At 42.9% G+C, this 24993-nt stretch overlaps 1 protein-coding gene across 2 annotated transcripts in view; it reads left to right on the top strand.

The window, feature by feature from the left end:
• LOC147701315 (putative methyltransferase DDB_G0268948) overlaps positions 1 to 24993 on the top strand; it is a 203051-nt gene that overhangs the window by 2936 nt on the left and 175122 nt on the right. Inside the window, exons 2-3 of one of the 2 annotated variants that reach the window (XM_086928626.1) lie at positions 861 to 1011; positions 7111 to 7221. In XM_086928626.1, coding sequence (XP_086784752.1) covers positions 7111 to 7221 — 111 coding nt within the window. In that variant the 5' untranslated portion in view covers positions 861 to 1011. The remainder of the gene's footprint in view (positions 1 to 860; positions 1012 to 7110; positions 7222 to 24993) is intronic. The other variant, XM_086928625.1, reaches the window with a different exon arrangement.

Genomic DNA, 24993 nt, shown 5'->3' with positions numbered 1-24993 from the left:
GCCATTCCATCTTTAGCTGAATATCAAAATTGGAGCTTGCATACACTTTACTCCAGTGAAATCTCTCAGGCTTTATTTGAAAATAACACCTTTAATATCTCTGAAGTGGATCCTTCTGAGTGGCTGGTATGGCAGATAAATTCAAATGCCTGCCAACTACATTTTAATAACACTACTCCTGGTTGCACAAAGGATAGACCCGATCCACATTTTTCAAACAAACATTCAGTAACCAACTATTCAGTGGGTCAATGATGTCAATAGTGGTTGCAGCACTCTACACTATCGTCCGTTAAACCACACTTATATTTGTTATCCTGTAAAATTGATTTGGCCGACTTTGTCTTGGTACCCAGGGTTCTGAGAACAAAGAGAATGATTTACGCAGCTTACAATGAAATATGGAAACTTTCACAAATGGAAGCAGCATTCCATTTGCGTCACATAAACCAGGCGAATTTGGAGAAAGTCCTTGCTGTAGTTAATAATAGCATTAACACACTTTCTTACCGCATTTATAACTTAGATAATATTGTTTTGTCTGTCATTGTTATGATATTGTACAAAAAGATGTGCTAGTGTTATATCATGGTCAAAATTAATTGCATTTTGTAATGCAATTCACATGGACTTTACAGACTTTAAAAATGGGAAAAGTACCATTGGATCATTTGAATGCATCTGCCTTATTTTTGCCATTCAATTTGACTGACAAACAGCAGTTTATATCCATGAAAGATGCAATATACACTGTTTTACCCATTGATAAATGAGACCCTTTGCCTTTCTCTGTTGCGGAAACTGAATCTGCAGCTTGGTTAATTCATGGGGTTATATATTTACCTTTTTTGTTGTTTCAGTTCACCTCTTGTATGAAGCATTTCCCGCTAGGCTGCTTTCAAACCCCTGGGTAGCACACTTCTGCATGAGCTGTGGTCTTTGACCTTCACCTACAGATGTTTAAGGGAGGGAAAGTATTCCTGACAGGGGCGGACTGTGATTCTGCTTCAGGTAATTCCCTTGTTGTATGCGTTTTAAAAGGTAAACCTGTTCCCGCAATAACGCCTACTTTAACTTTGCTTTCTAACAGTAGCTATCTTGTTTTAAATAACCAAGACTGCTGTGATTGGCTAGCTGGAATACCATACATTGTAACAGTTTCACAGCTCGTAACTTGCTTTAAAGATTTGCTTTTTCCTCCCCAGAGTGGGATGCTTGATAGCTCAATTTGGCCTTCCATTGCCACTGTGAAAACAGATTTCAAGAAATTGAGCAGACCAAAGGCGCTGTTCATTCCAACAATAAATCTGCCTTAATTCAGCGCATGAGACCTTCAAAACGTAGGTGGCTAAGACATCTATTGAGATTCAGTTCCTTCAGAATACGAACCTCCCACTGCATTGCAGCTATTGGGACTGACAAGAAGCATCTTTGTGGGCAATTGCTATAACAAGCCAAGGTCTCAACAAGGAAGCAATATCGAGCACCATATTTACATGCACAGAGGAGTATTGATGCGATTCACAAGACAGAAGAATCCTTTGTAGGGTACATGAGTCCCCTCTTAGATTATGCTTGTGGAATATAAATGGCTTAGCAACAAAAATGGAGGATCCAGACTTCTTGCACTATGTTACAACCTTTGACATAATTTTGCTACAGGAAACATGGCTTATGGCTACTCCGCATATTGAGGGTTACATTTGCTTTGCTATACCAGTAACACGGATCGGTAGATTTGGCCACTGTTCTGTTTGGCTGGCCATCTATGTCTCTACAACAAGCATACCTTTAACAACTCTCACGGGCTCGACGTCAAATGCAATATTAGCAGTTACAATTACCATCTCCCTCAAGGACGAAGGAATGGAGGTGTGCTTAATTAACTTGTATGTCCACCCCAAACGCAAAGCAAATGATTCAATAGAACTTGTAAAGCAAGTAGCAAAGCATGTTAAAGAGCTGGCAAATCCAAGGTTTCTCTTGACATGGGACCTAAATCAATATATTATAGGCTTGCCACAAGGAGAGGAGGTAGCTATACAAACTGGAATTTACAAGAGTCCTACACTGTATGGAAAGAAGAAACACTGCAACATCTGCCTACTTGCAGATCTAGAACACCTATACCTCCAAGCATTAAAAAGAAGAATTCTGGATGACTCTCCACCAGTTGATTCATATCATTCTGCTACAACAAGTTCTATATTGGATTACACCTTTGTAAGCCTCGCTCTCTACCCATATATCTCTGGGTACAGAATGGGGGATAAGGGCAATAGTGACCATCGCCCTCAAGAATCTGAAATAAGTCACTGTAGCAAGACCAATTAGGTCAGATACAACTTTGGGGTCTATTTTTACCTCCAACTTAAGAAGGATGAAATGTACAAGAAATTATACAATTTCTAAGGCGGACCAGCAATCCAACTCTTTAACTCGCAGGGAAATGTACTGATGTAATTTCCTATGGAGATGGATGTAGGGGAATTATGTTTATTTGTCAATCTGCTAAAAAAAGTTATACAGTGACATCAGTTCCTTTGATGATCCGAGCCCATCATCACCAATATGGAAGTTGTTCCCACCATGCTCTCCATCTACTCATGACCACTGCCACCATTTCATCTTCACCAAAGTACTTGATCCCATTTGCTCCACGATCACACCAAAATTCAAAGGACACCCTGAATACTGCCACTTTTCTTTGAAACCTGAAATAATTCCACCATAATGCCCATGACAAAAAAAAACATTCAGCAGTACCAAAGATTCTGGCTACAGGCCAATCTCCTTGCTACCCTAATCCACTACTGAAAGAACACTTCAATAAATGACTGAGAGCTGAATGCAGTGACAACCACATACTGGACTCTTCACAATCTTGAGTCAGGCTCAATCCCAGCACTAAAACCATCCTCATCACCACCACAGATGACATCTGCTTTCTCTTGGACAAGGGAGGCACAACAACACTTATCCTTCTTGATATATCTACCACGGTACACAACATCTCTTAGTCAATGCTTATCCAATGACTCCATGAAACTAGCCTATATGGACCAGCTCTCCAATGGAACAACTCCTTCCTCACTTAATGCACTCAGGCTGTCAGCCTGATTACAGACGCATTTCCTCCCTCCAACTGAGTCCCTCATGGATACTCACTTTGTCCACACTCTTTAATGTCTACATGGCACCACTTGCCAACATTGCCCACAGCCTCTGAATCATTTCAATGGCACCTAGTAAATCCTCTTCTCTCCAATGACACGTCCAACACCCAGATAAAGTTCACCACATGCATGTCCAAAGTTGCCAACTGAATGAAGGCCAAATGTCTGAAGATCAACTAAGACAAGACAGAGGTGGGTAGTCTTCAGAAAAGACGCCTCACTCTGGTCACCACTCAAACTAAGAATTACATTTGTAAGTAATTGATGTATTAGTAAAAGGGGTAACTATTTAGTTCATTCTCCATTCTTTTGATTTACAGAAAGATGTATATATGTTTTTTTTAAGACATATTTTTATTGGTATTTGGTATGATTCGTCACATGAATACACATTAAATGACGTTTAAATCGTATCATAGATTGTTACAGACATTGATCCACTGGTAATAGTGACAGTTTCCATTGCAGTGATTTCCTAGGAGCAGAACCGAATCACCTAGAAGCCTGCACCCCGCCTACTAGCTTTCTTAACAGTGGTCCAAGAAATTACTAACATTTTTGCGTAGTGACCATATTATCTAGTACCTGCTTCACTGATATCTGTTTACAACAACGTGTAAATGGGTGTTTTTCAACATTGCATACCATTCGTAATCGTTTGAGCTACTCTATTTATTGAGTATAAACCTTATACCCAAAAGGGAAACAAAGTTAAAAAGAAAACAAAACCTGTTCAGAGGAGAGGGGTGAATAATAATTGACAGAACCACCTGAGGGAGAAGTTATAGTGTGAAAAGAACGTTAGTGAGTCCAAATGGGGGGGGGGGGGGCATGGGCTCCCCATTACTTCCATGTCTTACTCGCCTGATCGTCAGAACTCCAACTGAAAAGCACTCATGATCGACTATCACTTGGGTCAACACTTAGGGCCCTCTATGGACTGCACCGGACTGCCATGCCTACCGCCCCCAGGACAGGCCCCTGGTCTCGGCCCTGCCTCCTCGCTATCAGTATCCACAGGTGTCTCCCATGCTGCTAGTGCCTCTCTCCATTGTTCAGCCACTGAGTGCTTCTGCAATCTCTTGGACTCTTCCCAGCTGAGAGGTCTGTCTTCTGCCCAGCCTACCTGATGACATCCCCATTCCAAGTTTCGATCTGAGGCCCCCTTGGAGACTTCCATTTCATCGCTATTCTGCACTTAGCGAGGGACAGTGTGAGATCTATCAGCCTATTCCCAACTTTGGCCTTTTGGGAGCCTAGAGAAGAGACCTTGGATACAAGTCTGCACTGTGGGGGCCACGTCCTGCCGAGGACCACCCTAAACTTGCCCAGGACTGCCTCCCAGAAGGGAAGCAGGCCCCGGCTAGGCCACATCATGTGGCCAAAGTCTGCATCTAAATGCATGCATCTGGGGCATTGTCGGGCTCCCCCTCCCACAAGTCACATTAAGGCGAGGAGGTGTCATGTAGACATGTGTGTACAATTTAATTGCATGTATTTTAAACATAGATTGCGGGAGATCTTTGTAGGATAATACAAGACCCTGCACCATTCTGAATGCGTAAGTTCTCTGCCCCGACTCTATTCTATTTTGCCCTTAACCTACTCACGGGACCCATGGCCATTGCTTGCAGCATGGCATATAGCCATTTTATTAGATGACCTGTTGAACCAAGGGTAAATAAGGCATGTAGTACCGGGTGCGTTTCCGGTTCTTCCCTCTCTCTTCTATAACTGTACAAACAAGCGCATCAGGGCCTCATATTGTATATATTGTCCTGGGGGAAGTCCACAGTCCTCGATCAGCTATTTAAATGGGAGACGAACTTTGTCCAGGTAGCAATCCCCAACATTGTCCAACCCTACGGCTCACCAACGAGCCAATTGCTCGCTTGTGAATATAACTTGGGGGTTGCCATGTGGTAACCCCACGAGGGTCAACATGGGGGGTGTACCTGGTGGACCGCTGCTCCTTTCTTTGGCACTGCCTCCAAGTTTGGAAGGCTGTGTGCAATAAGGGGCGGGCATTGCTGGGATTAGTAGCTTTGCTATCACTAGACTGGGATGGGACTCCGGATGAGATAAGCATGTGCCCTCCTCATTTACTCCCTCTACCCACTGCGATAGCCACTGTAGCTGAGCAGCGAGCATATAAAGTTCAAAGTTTGGTACCCCTATCCCCCTTCCAACAAAGGGCATTGTAGCATTTTAAGAGCCACCTTAGAGTGCCCGTCTCCCCACACCAAGTCCTGTAAAAGGGCATTCAAGGGGCTGAACCAGCTGCTTGGCATAAGGACCGGGAGATTAACAAAGAAATACAATAGCAGAGGCAGCATGACCATTTTAGATAGAATGATCTGGGCCTTAATGGGTAGTTGAAATGTGCACCAAAAAAGTATACAGGAACGCAGCGACCCCAATGCTCTGCCCAGGTCCCTTTCTTTTAAATCATTCAATTAGGGGAAGATGTGCATGTCTAGGTATTTAAACGTACCCTGGGCCCAGAGCATGTCGGCCATCAATGCCTCCGTTCTGTTCAACGGTCCTGCTATTGGGAACAGATATGTCTTAGCTTTGTTGACCGGATGGCCCTTAAGAAGCTCAAAGTCATCCAGGATTTCCATGGACGTGGAAGTGCCAGTGGCTACTTCTATCAAGTATATCAGCAACTAGTTGTCAACAAATAAAGAGAAGGGATGCAATCGCCCTTTCATACACGAACCAATCCCGTCACCTCCCTGGCGGATCCTTTCAGGGAGGGGCTTGATTGCCAGGGCGAACAGGAGGGGAGAAAGGGGGCACCCCTGCCTAGTCCCGCGGGATATCTTATACAGAAAGATGTATATCTTAATGAACAATCCAGAATCATGTGCTACAATCAGCAAAGGTTTTGGGTTGTGGCCGCTTTGGTTTGGTTTGAAGTCCTAGGTCTGTCGCACTGGGCCATAACCTCGGAAACTAGGATGTCAGCCGCTTCCCATGAAGAGAAGAACAAGACAGCAGACTACCTGAGCAGGGAAACACTAAAGAATCACATGTGGGTCCTCCGCTCAGAATGATGTATGTGTGTGGAGAAATCTGGATATGAATCTATTCACCACCACAGACATTCAACTTTGTGTCCAGTTTTGCTCAGTAGTGTTTTCTCTGGAGAAGAAGTTTGGGATGCATTGTTTTTGAGCAGGACGTTGAATCTGCAATTTGCCTTCCAATGATGCAACCGTTTTTCACACATTTTAACTCCAGAGAGTTTTGGTGATTCTGATTGCCCTTGCTGGAATTTACTTTCTATAATGTTCAGATCTGTTGTGTCAGAACATCGGTGCTGGCCACTGTGAAGGGATATTTAGTCTAAAAAAAGTGGCAGTCTGTTCGACTTAGATCCAGAGATATCATATCAATGTGCTTAACCATTGAAAAGAGAGCTTTTTCTGATGATTAAGGATGGTTTAGATGTTTTATTTTCATCTCATAGATACATTGATTCAGGGGGTTTATTGTTCTACGGATCGCCAGAGAGCACAGATTTTTGAGTTTTCACAGTTTGCCTTTCAATTAATAAAAATGATGCTTACTGAAACGACATTTAAATGCGTTCCTCTTGTTTTTGGCTTGTATGTTTTCAAATGAGCAAAGCATGTTATTTAGGTTGCCAGTATTTCTAAGGTTTAATTTGGATCTACCATCAAGTTTCCTTCGTTAGACATTTATATTTGCAACTTGGAATGCTGCACAGCACAATGCTATAGGGTGAGACAGCTTCGGCTTCCTGAAACCAATGTAGCCCTACACAGCTAAACAGCTAAACATAGCACATATCTACACTACAAAAGCATTAGATAAGCACAGAGCTTAGCCAAAAACTATTTCTTGCATGTACCCAAAAGGACTAGACCTAATGGCTTTTGTATTTTTTTTTTCGTTTGAACTGCAGATGACTTGTCAATATTTTCAAACAGAGAAACATGCATCTCTCTATCAAAAATACATGATCCGGGAACCCAAGGAAGTGATCAGTTTGGTCCTCTCTTACCTAGAAAAGAAGGTAAGAACATTTAAATATAAAAAGCAAATGCATGTGCAAATTCAAAGACTTCGGTATGTACCATAAATGATTCGTACTGTGGGAACGGGAATGTCCTATGCATTGTGTACAGTCAGTATCCCTGTTGGGAGTGCCCAGCTGAGAGTAGCTGGTACTCTGCTTTTAGATTTTTTGCCCTTGCCTCCTGCTAATCCAGAATGCATTCAAGACCCCAATCCTCTCACTGAGGCCCCCCCGGCGGCAGCACAGACAGTCATACGGGGGCATATTATCGAGCAGGACGTTAAAAATTATCGCTGTTTTTGTGACAGGAAACTGCCGCTAAAGCAGCAATAATGGGCTTGATAATATGGCCTTGTGAATTCTAATAGAAACCCATGTTCTGGTGTTAACATGGGTTTCTATTGGAATTCTCCAGGGTATATTATCAAGCCCATTATCGACGCTTTGGACAGTTTTCTGCCGCTACAACAGCGATAATTTTAACGCCCTGCTTGATAATATGCCCCACAGTTTTTACCAACTAAATGTTAAAATATATAGCGTTACAATGAATTTCAAAGAAATTTAAAGGGCTGAATATGTCACATCTTTTGTTGGTTGTATTTAAAAAATAGTTTTTTTGTTTAAAATATCGTTGTAGAAATGTGTAGATAAAGTTCCCATATGTTTTTTCATGTTATAAATTTCGTGATTGGTAAAAATTTGAATTTAAATTGAGTTGTTATTGAAGCATACAATATTAAACTTTTTTTTTTTTTTTTTATTAAAATGACCTAAGTCATTTTTATTGTGTTTCGGTTGATAGTCAAGAATTATATCTCATTATATAGAGACATCTTTATTTGATTACAAATAGAAAATGAATGCCATTTTGTAGCAAGAAATCTCATCTCAGTTATGCGCCTTGGTGAAATTCTATAGATAAAGGACCTTGCTATGGACAAATATATTACGTGTACTTGCTTACTGACTAAACTTTTTATAAAAAAAAGACAGATATTGACTGAAACAATATTGAGCCATCAGGTGTACCCTATGTTTCCTGTAAACTGTGCGCTAAAGCGCACAAGCAACCTTACTGCATCCAGCACCCAGCGTCTCTCAGTGAACTCACTCACTGCTCCCATGATTAAATACATGAAAGGGAGGCTAGAACATTTCCCTTTTGTCTGTTCATGGCAGGATGTGCACCAGGAGGCCCTGCAAATCCGTCAAACAGAGAGGGGCTGCTTCTCTGCTTTGAGATCAGAGTGTTTTATAAACAGAAGGAATCCACTAGTGGGTGTGGGTGGTCCCTACAATGGTGGGGAGCACGTAGTGTTCTTTAAATACCCCTCTCACACCAAAAAGACCCTTGGTGTAATGCTTTATCATTGGGGACTTCGAACCCCTCTACGGGATGCGGCATGCTGCTACCTACTACTACGCGGGAGCACTTTTTGCAATGACTATGTGAGGTGTGTGTGAGGTATTTTGTAAAAGTGAGTGAGTGGTGGGGTTTGAAGTGACTATAGTGATGGTTTAAAAAGTACCTGGCTCGTGGGGTGGAATCAAAAAATGTAATGGGCCCCCGAGCTGGCACTCTTAAATGGTTGTGCTCAGAGGTTCTTATGAAATACAATGTACATCACCTCTTGTGTGGGTCAAATTCCCACCTTACTCACGTTTTTCTACACAAAGTCCATTAAATAAAGGATAATGTGTACCTAAACATTTTTCAATACAGTATCTGCCTTTGGCGAACCTAGAAAAAAAGGCAAAAGAAAAGTAACAGTAATATATCCTTCAAATAGCCATTCTCTATTCGTATTACTCGAGGCTCAGTGACCTAGAAAAAAGTGTGTGGGCCGCAGCTACTAGACATATATTGTCATCTTAATAGTGAAGGTGCGCCCTGTAAGAAAAAGGGACATAGACAAGACATACAAAACACAAAACATAAAACACACACTCTATTTGTTTTAACCTATGGGGCTCAGGTGACCTGGTACTGTAAGGAGGGTGGCAAGGTTGGTTTTAAATGCCTACTTGATGACACAGTATGGTGTGCCGCATGAGCCTCAAACACGTTGGGGGATAATCATGTCAATCTGCATCCAGTAAGGCAAAAGGACAACTAAGAATGCTTACTTACAGAGTTGCGGTATCTGCCTCTTGTTACCTGGTACAGAACTCACGATTGTGAGGGAAAAGTCTATGCCTTGCTGCCCCAATGCAGCTCCGATGTGAATGAGGGCTTCACTGGGATTTGCGCCTTTTATGTCCTAGTGGCGGGCCAATTATGCACTAATTGTTCTAATTACCGGAAAGTAAAGGTGTCCATATATGGTTAATCCGGTAAAAGCCTTTGTGAAAGTCGCCGATCCCGGCTTGCCAGGTAGTGTATGTGCAGCGCGATCATTTAGCGTCTGTGCAGAGCCCTGTAGGTAGCGTCCGTGCTAACGCGCATGCGTCGAAGCCAGGACGGGTGTTTCTCACTCCGCGCATGCGCGTTCCCCTGACCGCCTTTCTGCTGCGTTTTATACATTCGCTCCTCTATTTCCATACTGAGTATTAGCCGGCACCAGTTGAGGAATAGAAAGGCAGTTGTTGGCATATGTTGACGAGATAAAAAGGAACGGCTTGTATTCCCGTTCACTAATTCCGTGTAAGCAACTATGGTTGCCAGTGAGTGCCGCTATTTATTTTTTCAGGCTCAATTAATTTGGCAAGTTTGATGATTTGCCTAAAGGTGCCATACTGGTCTTGATGCACACCAGTTGTTGGTGGCACTACCCCCGTAGTTCTAGTTCTGGTGCCATAGTGGTATAGCATAGCTCCCAGGGTTCTGGTGGTCCTCAGGAGTCCCAAAGTCTGTCTCGCACCCGGGGACTTAAAAATGTCAAAGAAAGGAGTTCATTGTTAGGCAGGCCCCAAAGCATCTCCTGTGATAAGCGATGCCCAAGGGAGGTTGCAGTAAAGAGGCAGGAGTATGCAGTGTGAAATGAAGATATGTATGATTGCTTTTCACACTGTAATAGGAGGGTGAGTATGTTGACTTTGGAACTTGGGAAACAGGTTGATGCTCAGTGTTATACATTGTCTCCATTGGAGTAGGTCTCCCTTCCATTTTTTCGCTGTTGCCACCTATGTTTTTGCAGGTTTTGATGCTTTAGGCACTTTGCCACTGCTGTTCAGTGCCAAATTGCAAGTGCTTCCTGTTGTAAATTGTTGTAATGGAGTAGTGACTACGAGATTGGCTTATTTGATTTACTTGTCGACCATGGTACAGTGCACCATGATTACCCAGTGCCTGTAAATCAAAGCTGCTGGTGAGCTTGCAGCACTGATTGTGCCACCCACAAAGGCAGCTCGTAAAATATGGCTCAGGCCCGCAATTGCAGAGCCTGTGTGCTGTCTGAAACTGTCATGTCGACTTGGCACCCAATTGCCAGTCCCTAAACCTTCCCTTTTCATATGTTAGTCAACCCTAAGGTAGGTTCAAGGTACACCTATGGGCAGGGTGCATTGCATGAGAGAGGTAGGACATGCTCTGGTGTGTGTGGCATGTCCTGATAGTGAATTACAGCTAATCTCGTTTTTCACTATTGCAAGACTATCTGATCCCATTGGCCAGAATTGGCAGTTTGATTATAACGTCTTATAATCCTAACTGACCCAGGGAACCATGTGGAAAAACGAGTTTAGTATGCCTGAACTCGGAATGTTAAAATACATCTTTTAGTGTGGGTGATTTCTACATTCTGTGTTTGAAAATAACTCTTTTAGAATGTAGGCATTTCCTGCCTAACCATTAAGTATGCCTCTGCTAGTTTTATGTATTACATGTCTGGTTTGTGAGTGACAGGGGGCTGGAGAGGGCTTTGGCTCCAGCAGTCTGATGGATCAGGGCTGGGCTGAATAGGACATGAGTTGAATAGAGATTATGTGGCAGAGATTTCCTTTCACTTGCCTGAGCAATGAATAGAGAGTAGGGGGAGATTTATTTTCAGCTACCTGGGCCAGGTCTGCTTTCAACTATGCTGTCTCCACCTCCTGCCAGGAAGATGCACCAGGGAGGGCACAACAGGTTTGGCCTGGGTACAGACACTCTCTGCCTTCAGAGAACAAAGAAATTGTGTGTATAAAAAAATGGGACTTGACCCCAGAACTTTAGATCACTTCTGGGAATCAAGAAACCTTTGACAAGGAGAGAAACTAATGAAGCTGGAGGAGGAGACTGCCACTGTGCTGGTTTCTGTTTGGGTTTGGCCTGTAGTGGTTACTTATTGACAAGGAGAGGAGAAAATGAACTTTGTGTGCACTTTATCATCTTGAGGAAGATCTTCAAAGGCTTGAAGCTGAGCTTGCCTCATGTTCTGAAGTTTCAGGGACACAAAGACATCACCACCAGCTCCCCTGAATGTTCTTGCTGGGAGTTCTGCCTGCAGAGAGGTGCCTGCTGTTGTTTTCGGACCTCTAGAGACTGCCTGCATGTCTCTGGGATCTGGAAGTGCGATGCAATAAGGAATAAGTGTGTTGCTGCCGCAGCCATTTGCCGTCGCATCACCGAAGAATCGTGTTGCATTGCTGGAGAAGCATGCCACCACCATACAGGTTGCCGTTGCATCACCGGAGTAGCTCATTGCAGGGCCTGTTGCGGCTCTAGAAACAACCAATTTCACCGCACGTCCATCGGGCGTACACACATCGTATCCAAGTTGTCGCATCGCATCAAAGAAGCCATCTTGTCGCATTGCACTAGATTGTCACATCGCATCGAGGCACAATTTTGTTGCATCGTAACCAGGACGCAGTAAGAAATCGATGCATCCCCTCCTCTCCAGTAAGGAACTGACGTATCACCTCCCCTGCGCTACAGTAAGGAACCAACACATCACCTTCCCCAAAGCAAAGAACTGACGCTTCACAGTCTCTGCGACCCTTTTGTTTATATTGCATTATGCATCCAAGGTACTTTGAGAGTAAAGTGTCACATTTACCATCTACATTGAACTAAGCTATTTCTACCATTTGAATGTCATTTTTTTGAATACTGTATAGTGGATTTTTGTGGTTTGGTCTTGTGTTAAATCTAGATAAAAATTACTTATTATTCTAAACTGGTGTAGTGTCTATCTGTAGTGTTTTCCCTGTATTACTGCTTGTGTTCACACATGCTTTACACAATGCCTCTGAGATAAGCCTGCCTGCTTGTGCCAAGCTACCGAGGGGGTGAGCAGGTCTTATTTTAGGAGTGTAGCCCCCTTACCCTGAATAGAAGTGAGGGTCCCTACTTGGTCAAATTTCCTACATCTGCCAACTAGAGACCCCCATTTCTAACACTCAGGTAAAGTGCTCTACTACTTCCTGGTCCAGTTTCCACATTTGTTTGTATCTTTTGAGCAGCTTGAGCTAGAAACCATTTTATTTTTGTTAAAATCACAGATTTTCCAGCAGTTGATGGATTATATAGCAAATGCGGCACATTCCTTAACATCTGAAACAAGCTGCACCTGCAGAATCACATAACTCCAGTGGCCTAGACTAAGGTGAAGCGCTTACATGTTTTAATTTTTTCAAATTTCGAAGACTCCTTACCATATTCTAACATAATCTGTGCTGCATGATTAGCAAACCACATACTTTCAAGGCTTAGCTTTTGCTTGGGCTCTTAAAGTCCAGAGCCAACCCTATGCTCAGCTGTTCCTGTTAATTTGTTGGCTCGCCCACCTCTACATTGCACCATAGTCTGGGCGCTGGAAATATGAGGCAGTAGAGGACCAAATTATGTATCAAGGTTGAATTATGCAGAAAGAAAAGATGCCCTTTTTTTGATTGTATTGTTTTATTAATTTGTCATTTTTGCACATGCTAACACAGTCTGGGCAAATGTCTAATCACATAAGTACCATCAACACGCAAATACACTGGTTAATAACATAAAAGTGACCAGTCAACATTTATGAAGGGTTTTCTACTTCGCCGCAATGCGGTTTTGAAATTGTTGATCTATTTGTGCTAAAAAAACTTTCTGGAGAAAAATCTGCAGGTTATACAGCAGATGATGGATCGATTGACAGGTGGCAAATCCATAGTTAGGAGTGAAAAGCCACAGTCACAGCATACTTCCAGTGGCGCTGACCTTAGTCCAAGGGTGTGAGCATAGGTGTTGTACTGGAATCAGGTCCTTTCAGCACAAAAACTATCCTCTAAGACATTGTTCCTTCAGGAGAAGAAATAGGAATGTGTTCCTCATCAGGGAAACGGTGTAGGGCACTTTTGATTTTTAAATTACACTATTTAGCATCAGCTTTGTAGAATCACTACCCTCTTTTTGATAATGTGGTAGCTGTGGAGCTGTAAGAGGGGTATGTTCTATCATTTTTGGAATCAGAAATGGGGACTGCTGTTAAAGGTTGTCTTCTGAAAATATTTGAACCTAGGTATTATAAAAGAACCTGATTTTAGATCAACAAGGTGCATTTTTTATGCCACTGGTGCGTCACAAAAATTGACGCACCGGCAGCATAAAAGTGACGCACAGCCTCATAAATGAGGCCCATGGCATCCTTTGCAGAAATTCAAACTAGTTTTAGCATTGGGGTAACTTATTTTTTAAAGTATTTACAGCTTAGGGACTTTCTGTTGAGAGAGGTGGGGGCCATAGAGGGTCTCGCTAAGATGGCAATACTGGAAGTCCTGACGAGGGGATGGGGTAATCAATATCACAAATATATGGTTGCCTCATCGAAGGTCTTCCGTATCATTTAGAAAAGCATGACAGCAAGTGACGGGTGAGAGTGGAGGTGGAAAGCTCCTGCTTTCTGGAATCATTAAACATGGCGAGCGCAGTTTTGTACTCATCTAACTTGCAAACCCAATACTATAAGACAATCTTTGCTCTCTATGCCACCCATATTAGAATAGCCAGTTTGGGGGGGTGGGAGGGGGGGTCATTGGAATGCTGGTACCGGATGACCACAGTGCCAATAGCCAAGCGCAGATCTGGTGCATATGTTTTGCATATGCCCCTGCCTTAATGTGTCTAGGGATGAAATTGCACTAATTTCAAATGACCTTTAAAGAATATCATTGTGTCACCGCAAGCTATGATGCTGGGTATGGGCAATGCATCCAGAGGGACGCGGGTTGAATACATTTTTATTGCAATGGCAGTTTTTAGACTATGTGCTGCCTCTACCTGGTTGGGTCCACTGCCCCCCACATTTCATCAATGGAAGGGGCACTTTTTATCCATTTTGAAATGAAAAAGGCACTTTATGAGCCTAAGGGAAAGAAATATAATCTGAAGGGGAATATGCCCCTATTGGATTGGGAGATGTCCTATCAGTAGTAGGAGGATCTCTAGATAGAAAATATTATGGCTTTGTAGATTGTCTGTAAAGGTGCATGTGCTTGACCCAGGGAGTTGATCTTATATTTTGTATTATTTGGTCGGATAACTCTCTGCATTATTTGCCTTTGATGAAATTGAAGTCTTTATTGGATTGCCATCTTTTTAGCATCATTTTTACTGATCTATTGGATAGGTTTCTATTCATGCCTTTTACACCAACTTGCTGTTGTACATTTGCTATACCAAAATTAAAAAATTAAAAAATACTTATGTCCCACTATATGTGTGCTCTACAGTGCGACACACATGAAAACTTTTAAAACTATGTATACTTTAGAAAGTTGCTTCACTATTACACCTTCCTCAAGGAAACATAATTTGTAAGCTCAAATCTCTGTTCTATAAATGTTAGAAGATAGGGATTTGTCTCAAAACCCATGGGTGGCTGCATAAAAACACCTATGTACCACACATAGTATGCCTCATTGATGCAAAGTTTGACAAAGTAGGGGAAACAACCACTTTGCATTACTGACGTTAACTTTCCCAAACAAATCATGATTTGCTTTGGACAGTAAATGCTACCACAACACTGTGCTGAGCTGGTGTCCCACTTGGTATACAAACTCAGTGCAAAGTATATCTGGATCAGCCTCTCTAAACAGGCACTTGTCAATATAAATGGGACGATTTGTGTTCTTACTGCAAGCTAATGAACGTGGGTGTCTTTCAACACAAACCCATAGATGCAAAGGCATTTTTTTCTGAATATATATTGAGGGAAACATGGCACCCTTACAATGCCACTGATTTTGGTATCTTGCACACTACAAGTGCTTGCATATCACGTTATTGCCTGTGTTCGCGGCCTGCTGCAGTTCACGGACCGCTTTTATTGCTGCACATAGATCAAAAAGAAATAGATAGAGTATTGGTAATGACCATTCAAAGACTGAAACATTTTAATTTTAACCACCAGCATGTTTTCATTTCATGTTGTGCTCTGAACACCCATGCTCAATTCAACTTAATGACTTGCACAGAGCGTTAAGAATGAAACCCTAACAACAAGGGACACTTGGAATGGTAGCAGTTAGTCTCAATGGTCCACTTATTACTTTGGTTCCTCAAATACTACCACATCTGTCAGTGACTTTGTCCAAGTGCACAGAAAAGTTCTTGCAAATCATCTTTGGACTCTGGAACATAGAGCGGTATCTTCAATTGATGAATGCTATATTTTAAGTGAAATCCCAGTGACTGCTATCATACTCTATTTGGGTTCTGGAGTCTCATGTTCAGTTCTGACTTAACACATAACATAGTATTTGAGTACATAGACCATAGGCCACGTGTTAGAGTGTGTTCCAGCTGTGCCATACCACTGCAGTGGCAGGATCATCCTCATTTCTTCTATGTAATAAAGTCCTGGCAATACCGCTTGACTCATTTTGGAATATCTTCCCAGTACCCCTGTGAAATGTTATCTGCATCATTTCTACCCATATCTCCATCTGAGTGTTTAGTTCCAGACTTTATGCTGTATCTGCTATGTGTATCTGTGTCCTGTGTATCTCCAATACATCTAATTCAACTTAGCATGTAGGTCACTGTGCCACAGGATGTTACCTCCATTGACATGTTCCCCAGTGTGATTGGTGTCAAGAACCCCTGTTATTCCGTAATCTGTTTCCAGGCACACCACTAGAATATGTCAAACTGGTTTAATATATTTCTGTAAGACTGTAATATACACAGTGGCCTTGATTCACAAAGGTAGCTTTCCTGATATCCCTCTCCTTATAAGACTTCTACCTTTATTTTTCCCTCCATCCACAAATGTTATATGTCTTACAAGCCTGCCAATTCCATATCACAGAGCCTGCAATCTCATCTTGCCACGTCCCAAAAAACCTTGATAGTTATAAGCCAGCTGAAAATATTTTTTCTCTCATTACCATTGCTAGCAGAAATTGTATGAAAGGCTGGTACTTTTAGTTTAAAATGATGAGGTCCTTGGTAACTGCTGTATTCTTTTACCCACTATGAACACCTGATACTGGGCACATGGGTATCACTGGAGGTGGCATTATCATGGATTAAAAGCTAGACCTTACTCTAATTCTGAGTATTTACTAAGTTATTCAACAATTTTTGTCCAAACTCATCAGTTTAGCCATTGTTTCAAGGCTTCTATTTTGGACAGTGTGGTTGCTAATTCCTGTTACCAGCCATATTGGGATTAAAACTTGTATTCAAGCACACAGGAGATGAAAATCTGTTTAATCTACCCTAAAAGTTATGATCACATTGTCTTTTTTTTAAAATAATAATTTATTGGTATTTTAGGCACATTACACACATTAGTCAATACAGTAGATAACTATAATTGTAATGTAGCATAGGTACAGTTCAAAACCGCAACCGTCCAATCTGCATGGGGAAAAAGAAACCCCTATTTGCAGTGTAGGGCTCTCCAGCTAAGGTGCATTGTGATGCAACCTAACAGCAGAGTAGTTTGACAGACAGGCATGCAGTTAAAGGATGGTAACCTCATTGGTCATACAGAGGTCACAGGAGTAGGCAAATGTGGTTTCACGGTTAGGGGCCCTAGGCCATCCAGGCATCTGTCATGAGGGTTGCTTTCAATATATTAAAGTGGTATCCAGCCCCTAGCCCAATTCTCCCCGTGGTTGTAAGACAGGTTTTCCTACCTGGGCGTAAACGCCCATTTGTTCACTACTATTCAAAATGATAAGTTTGAAGTCTACAAATGCTCCCAACCAAAAGCCCCATTAGGAACCGTCAGCTTCCTTCAGTGGTGAAGGACACAGAGCATGGCAGTAGCTAGTCCTGTTGTCAACCACTATTTCCTATGTTTTGTGAGGATCTCGCAGCTGAATTTTTCATGTAGTAAAGCCAGCTTAGCTGAGGGAGTTATACGGAATTCCTTTGATTCACCAAGAGTGGTCCACCCCTCCAACCAATAGCCAGTACACGCATGGCAGGTCCATATATTATGTAACATTTCACATCCACGCATTTTTCATCTCCAACAGTCGTGATGTGGCAGCAACTAGCTCTGTTCAGTTTAACTGGGGATACGTATTAATTGTGTAATAGTTTGAAATATGTAAACTTCAACTTGGCCTCCGAAAAGAGTTTCATGGGAGTCAAGCAGTGAGACCCAGGCTTTAGGAGAGTACTCGTGCCCTATAATTCTCTGCTAAGGAATATGGGCCATAACCAGAGTGGCCTTTAACAAGGTAGTATCTATCAACATGCTGTAGGGTGATGACATCACCCCCTTTGCAACACTCTAGATGTTGAAGTAGGTGAGGACCTTGGACAAGATGAGCGAGATTGGGTCTCTTCCTACAGACCCCCAGAGGCTGTGGCAGAGTTGCATATATTGCCAGCGAAATGCATTAGGGAGATAATATTCTGAGGAAGGCTCAGCAAATAACTTGAATGAAGACTAAGATAACAACTTGTTGACTGACTATGTGACCCATTCCTTCGAAGACAGCCCGTTGAACATCTAGCCTTCAATGCTGATCATGACATTATTCCGAACTGGGGTTAGCGCATGGATCCATGGGTCTACCTTTAGGGACATGAGCACCTGTTTCCAGATGCAAAATGTATTCAATATAATGGGATCCATTATTGCCCGCTCCTCAGGCTTTCTAACATGGAGGAAATTATTGGAGGCAAAAGGGTATTGAGGCACTCTCAATTCAGTGTCAATTAGGCATGTCTGCTATTGCCCCCACAAGTTTGCCATTTGGGATAGGTGATTGTCTTGATAGCATGTTCCCATGTGTGATATGCAAACCCTTTAACCTAGTTTTGTTAGAGAGCATGGGCATTTTAAGCCAGGACTCCTAAGCCCTTGATTTCTGTATTTATGATATGTAGAAGTGAGCATAGGACAAGGATCAGTAGCATCCCAATTACATTTTTGAACAGTAGAGTAATCACAATCTTCACACCTGTATGCAACCCTGCATTGATAAGTTGAGCTGAGACCACTTCGCAAACTGGATCCCTTTGTCTCTTTCTGCACATTTATTTCTTACCTGAAATTTCAGCAGGAAGTTCAATGTTACAGTTGATATGTATCTAGCAACTTTCAAATTGCAACTTCCAAGCTTAGTCTACTGAAGATTCTCATCCTCCACAAAAAGTTTGAAGTTGAAAGGTAAAGACTTTTTTTAGGATCAACCACCAGCTTTTGACAATTGATATCTCTCACAGGTCATACACAGTGGGCAACCATTTTATTTTCAGCCACTTAGAAGGCACTTCTAATTTCTGAACTCTGTTTTGCATTTGTCATTGGAAAATAGAGAATGCCCTTTTCTGTCTTACACTATATTACTACTGGCTGCACTTATGTCATCTGCACAAAAGGCAAAATTGCTTATGCCAAACTACTAAAGAAACAGTTAACCTTTGTAGCCAAAATGCTTGTACTGTGCAGAAGTTCATTTACAGCTCATTCCTAGTTGTACATTGTTATGTTATGTTAGCAGGAACTTCTAGACCGCACGGTCACCAGGAGGTTTCATGCCGCTAATCTTGGCTAGTGTCACAGCAGTACGGACTATGTATAGGCTTGCTCAAACAACCAAGTGTTAAGCTCCTTTCTGAACCCCAGCAGGTTGTCACGCATCCTGATTGCTAGTGGTAAGGAGTTCCAGAATTTAGGGGTGAGGTAAGAGATCATACACCCTCCCTGCTGTTTGAATTTAATTGCTGGGGTAGTTTTAGGTGAAGATGAGCTGACCGTAGGTAGAGAAGAGGGACATGCTTTACAATCATGCTGCTGATGAATTTGGGACTCCTGCGGTGTGAGGCATTAAAGATTAAGCACACTGTCTTAAAAGCTGCATGTTGGACCATAGGTAGCCAGTGGAGTTTTGACTGCCAGGGTCTGGCAGATTGCCATTAAGGCTGTTTGTAAATTAATCTTGCAGCCTGGTTCTGTACTATTTGTAGGTGTTTGAGTAGGAAAAACGGCAGGCCGAGGTAAATAGAATTTGAAAAATCAAGACGCAAAAGAACCAGAGCTATCACAACCTGTGTAAGGGCTGACTGGGTCCGCAAATGGGCGATTTTCTTGGTTTTATGCAATTGGAAAAAGCTGGTGGAGACCACTGCTCCCACTTGTCCTCTAAGCGAGAGATCTGTGTTTATAAGTACAAATACATTTACATTTACATTTATGGTGAACCCTAGGCTTTTCACGGAGGGGGAGGGAATGGGGGGATCCTAGTTCTATCGGCCAGTAGTGCGGGCCCCAGAAGATTTCACTCTTCCCAGGCAACACTAGTTCCCTCTTGCCCGGGTTGAGTTTAAGATGGTTAAGATCCATCCAGTGCTGAATGTGAAGCATAATATCTTGGAATTCAAGGGCGGAGTCAGGGGAATCCAAGGTGAAAACGAGCTGGAGATCATCAGCGTAATTGAAGGAAGTTATCCGTCTATTTTTTAATGAGTGGATCAGGGGCATGAGGTAAAGATTGAATAAGAGTGGGGACAGGAATAAGCCATGTGGAACCCCAGTTGTGGTGGCGAGCTTAGGGGCAGTGAAAGAACTGAGTCGTACTGCTTGAGTTCTGCCTTCGAGGAAGGATTCAATCCAGTTGTATGCGGTCTCTTGTAAGCCCGCCTGTTTGATTGGTCAATCGGGATTTAATGATCGACTGTGTCGAACGCGTCCGACAGATCCAGGAGCACCAAGGCCTGGGGGACACCCCTCTCTGCATTCGCTCTCAGAGTGTCCAGTATCGCAAGGATTACTGACTCAGTTGAGTGAGCAGGCAGAAAGCCAGCTTGGTGTGGCTCTAAGTGTTTTGATTGCTCAATAAAATTAGAAAGGCACCTGGTAACGTGGGCTTCCAGGATCCTGGCCAGATAGGGAAGGAGAGATATGGGATGATAATTAGAGGGATTCAAGGGGTCAGTCCCTGGTTTTTTTTAATAGAGGGACTACAGTGGCGTTCTTGAAGGAGCTGGGGACCTTGCCCTGTGCGAGGGACTCCTTAACGAAGGGAAGCACAGGGTAAGGTAGGGTGGATAAGGTGTCTCACAGGACATGAGGTGGACAACAATCATTGGGGGACCCAGATTTAACACAGTTCATTAAGTCTAATAGTATCTTGGGACATATGGCTGGGAATTGATCCATGGTGGCTGAGTTAATTGACATGTTATCCAGAGGTTCCGTACTAACGGTGGTGGGAATGCTGGCTTTGATAATGGAAATGTTATCCATGAAGAAATTGTTCAAGGAGTTACATAGATATTGAGTGGGTGTATGGCTGGGCAATATTCTCCCCTCGTTACACAGGTCATTCACTATCGTGAAGATTTCCTTTGGTTTATTGTGGGCGTTTAGTATTCTGGCTAAAAAATATGCCGCTTTGGTATCCAGTATGGCTTTTTTATACTCTTAGCGCACTAGCAAGAACTGCAGTTTGTCTTCGATGAAGTATCATAACCTCCGTTTTCTCTCTTTTTGACGTAGCTCAAGTTTTGTTTTTTTAGCTCGGTGGTAAATCATTTATGGGCGTCTGAGTGGCGGGCACGAGAAAATTTAGTGAGTGGAGCATGTGCATTACCTGCCGACAGTAGCCAATCCGAGATGCTCTCTTCCATGAAGTTAACATCAGGGTTAAAAATGGGTACTCAAGGTATTAACAAACTCCAATTTGTCAAGGGTTCTCCACTTTCTTGTCATACCTCCCACCAATGTGGGCGTCTTGATCTTACAGTTGATAGTGGCTGTAAATTTTATGGAGTGGTGATCTGACCATATGCATGGTGAGCTTATGGGCACAGACAGTGTAAGATTATGGGACCAAAATTGGTCCAAGGTATGTCCCTTTACGTGGGTGGGGAGGCTAGGTGCTGGACCAGGTTCAAGTTAAATAGCAACAATGTTGGCCATTTGTTCGCTCAAGGAGAGAGGGAAGGTAGGCATGGCCTGAGGGGTTCGGTAAATAAGCACCAATACGAGAGATCCAGTGTTAGTGTCGAGTTTAATAACAATATTTTCTTCCTCTGGGAGATTCAGGCAGGTCATGGTGATGAACTTTTAGTTTTTGTGTCTGATAGCGGTTACACCGCCACCAGTCTTCCCTGAGGGCCAATTAACAGACAAGATATAGTAATCTGAGGGAAATGCCACTAAGATGTCTGGCGTAGAGTCCTGTCAGGTTTTTCTGAGGTAAGCAACAAGAAGATGTCTAGTTGGTGTTTGACCATGGAGCGTGTATTGAGATAGAGGATATGCAGGGTGGTTTGGTTAGCTGTTTTGGGGCCGGTGTAAGGGGGACAATGGGAGGTGGGGTAAGGTAAGGTGACATGGCCCCTCCGAGTTTGAAGGATACCGTTAGCCATGATGCAATTATGAACATCACGGTCTAAGGGGGGGGTAGTAGTTGAGGGAGTATGTACCCACCTCAAGCAATAACCACAAACCTTTTCAGGGTGAACAACTAAAGTCACTAAATTAACCTGAGCTCAAACCACTAAAGGCTATGACATAGAGCAGGCATGCTAAAGTTAAAAACTATTAAAGTCCAACCACAACACAAAATACCACAAACCAATTTAGAAAAATAGAGTAAAGTTTGATAGATAAAATGCTGCCGCCAAAAAGCATTATGCGCCAACTGTGGTCATCTGTTTGTGCTTGACTAATGCCTTCATGCAAGTTAAGGCGACCGCGATGGACAACTTGTTGTGTAAGACATTGGGATACTGGTTCTGAAGGGGGTGAAACTCTACTCAAGCATCCTGTCCAAGTAGGGACCACAGTCCTAGTTAGGGAAAGTCAGATATACACCCTAAATTAAGCTGTGCTTACCCCCTGTATCTTGGCACAGAGAAGTCAGGCTTAACTTAAGAGCCAATGTGAAGACAGTGAAAACACTGCATGAAAATATATCAAACCTAAATAGTAAAAGAGAGACAAATGTATAAACAAAACAAGACCAAAATGACAAAGATTCAAAAAGTAGAACTGAAGTTTCGAAGAATATCTGTAAATATAGTGCGTAAAAGCATAACTCACCAACTGCCGATATCTGGTCATTATTAACTGGGTTAATTTTAATAATTAGATTTTAATTTTGTTCTGTTTTTGATATTTTAACTGTTTTGGCATTTCTAAATTATTTATACATTTTCATTAAGTTAAGTCAGTCAACTCAGTGCCATAGCTACAAGAGGTTTACATTTCAATTGCTGAAACCTTTGACTGGACCTAATAGGATAGTGACTTTATAACGTGTGCTGGATGCCAATCCACTCCAACTAATAAATCACTTTATCCCGGATAAAAAAATTATACTGCCAAGATATTACTATCTTTGAGTCAGTGGATTATTATTTGGTTGGGATGTGGGTCCTCACCATGTAATTAGGCCACAATTCCATACTAGGTCTCAACAATTTAAACTTGAGCTCAGCTGTTGGTTATTATAGTGCAGATCAGGCAGTCTTAATTTAAGGAAGATGTGTAAATCCCTTACCAGTACCAAAACAGTTAAAAAGTAGAAAACTCAACACAATAGAAATCCCACTCCCATGTATTAAAATAGGAAGTTAAATAAACAAGAGGCACACACATTTCAAACATTTGAAGTAGGAAATGAGAGCTATGATTTTTAAAAGTTTTAGGTGTATCAACCATCAAAATGCATGAAGTGTCAACCACATGTATCTAGGCAACCCGGACTGGTTCAATGACAAAACTTAAGGCCAACTGCAATGAAGCATGTATCTGATACAGGGACCACTTTTGTCCCGCTAATAAGTTTACCTTCAGACGTAAACATTTTTTGGGAGAAATGTCGTTGTTGACGGTGTCAATCGTGGACCAGGGTGTTAACTGTATCTTAACAGGGACTTGTTGAAGGGATCCAGGTGAAGCACAGGACATCTGTGGGAGCCTTGGCTCTAGCATGAAGTTTAAGTGAATTCACATTGACTGCGGGAAAACTCCAAGCAAGTGAAGTTAAAGCATCAGAAGAATACTGCTTTTTGCTGGACCCAGTGAAATTTTCTAAGTTCAGACTATGAAACTGTTCTGAAAGTCAGGATTCTTTCAGCAGGGCATACCGTCATGTTCTATCTAGCCAGAAGTTGGTAATCTGCAGCTGCTGCTTGGCTGAGGTCCATTGGTATCCTCTAGTTCTTTTTGCAGAACTTTTGGAAAAAGTTTTTGTTGGAGAAGGAGTACACTATAACAATAGCAAAGGAACCAGGTTGCTTTGAGCACCATGTGGGGGTAAAGACTCAATATTCCAGAAGCCATTAGCAGGGTTCAGGTCAAATCCAGTTGGAAATGCTCAGCTGGGCTTAGCAGAGATTTGGGCATCTTGCAGCTTTTGTGCTCCTGGATGTGAACAGGAGTCCAGCCCACTGGCCCTTGGAGTCTACTCTTCTATTTTTGTCCTTAGTAAAAGTAGGGGCAGATCTAACTGTTGGGGCTTCTCTCCACAGATTCTAAAGCAGGTGCTGTCCTTCTTCACCAGAGGTCTTCTGAGAGACTACTGAGGGTGCCACTTTAATGCTCACTGCCAACCTGTGGTTAGTGGAAACTTCTGGCCACTCCCTAACCTATGGGACAAAAGCTCCTCATGGTGCCTTTACATACTACTGTGGAACTCCCTGTGTGTTTACTGTCAAATGTGTGTGTTTTACTGTTAATAATCTCACAGGTCCCTCTCTACCTCCAACGAATATGGCAGAACTGTTCTTCACTTGTGCAGAGCTCTTGGCACACCCATGAAGAGTATCTAGGGAAATGGGAAAACTTTCCTTATAAACCAGTTCTAAAACAGGTTTTCCCCTTACTGATGGTGGTGACACTCTGGCTACTTGGACAATGGTAGGAGTAGTCCTGAGTGTGAATTGCATCTACCTGTAACAGGGGATGGCCATTTGGAGCATGTGCCCCCACTCCCTGCACCACCTTGCTAGAAGGTCACATCTCCTACCATCCCTTTTGCTCCTTTTCCTGGGAACCACTTACACTTCCCTGCAGAAGGCAAGAAGGTTGCCTGGTGACGTTAGTGGATTAAGTATTGAAAGGCTGGAGGGGGCGTGGCCACGGCGGCAAACGAAATGGCCGGACTGCCGTGAGGCTCCTCCGGGCGGGCTCCCAGCGACAGCGAAAAAAAAATTCGCCCCCAGCGACACAGAGCCAGCCCCTGATGCCCTCTACAACACCTGGGTGAAGTTTTGGAGCCGCGGGAGCAACCAGACACTGAACACACGGCGGAGGGGAGCGGAGGCCTCCGGATCCCGGCGCCATCTTCCCTTCTGCGCTGGTGCGCCGTGTGAGTGCTGCTCGGCCTTTGGCGGTCGTGCTCCATTTTCCTGCTGTTTCCCCTGCTGGGCTCACGTGGGCA

Source organism: Lissotriton vulgaris, chromosome 7 (genome assembly GCF_964263255.1).
Source record: "Lissotriton vulgaris chromosome 7, aLisVul1.2, whole genome shotgun sequence".
NCBI lineage: Eukaryota > Metazoa > Chordata > Amphibia > Caudata > Salamandridae > Lissotriton > Lissotriton vulgaris.
This window is presented reverse-complemented; position numbering and strand designations above follow the sequence as displayed.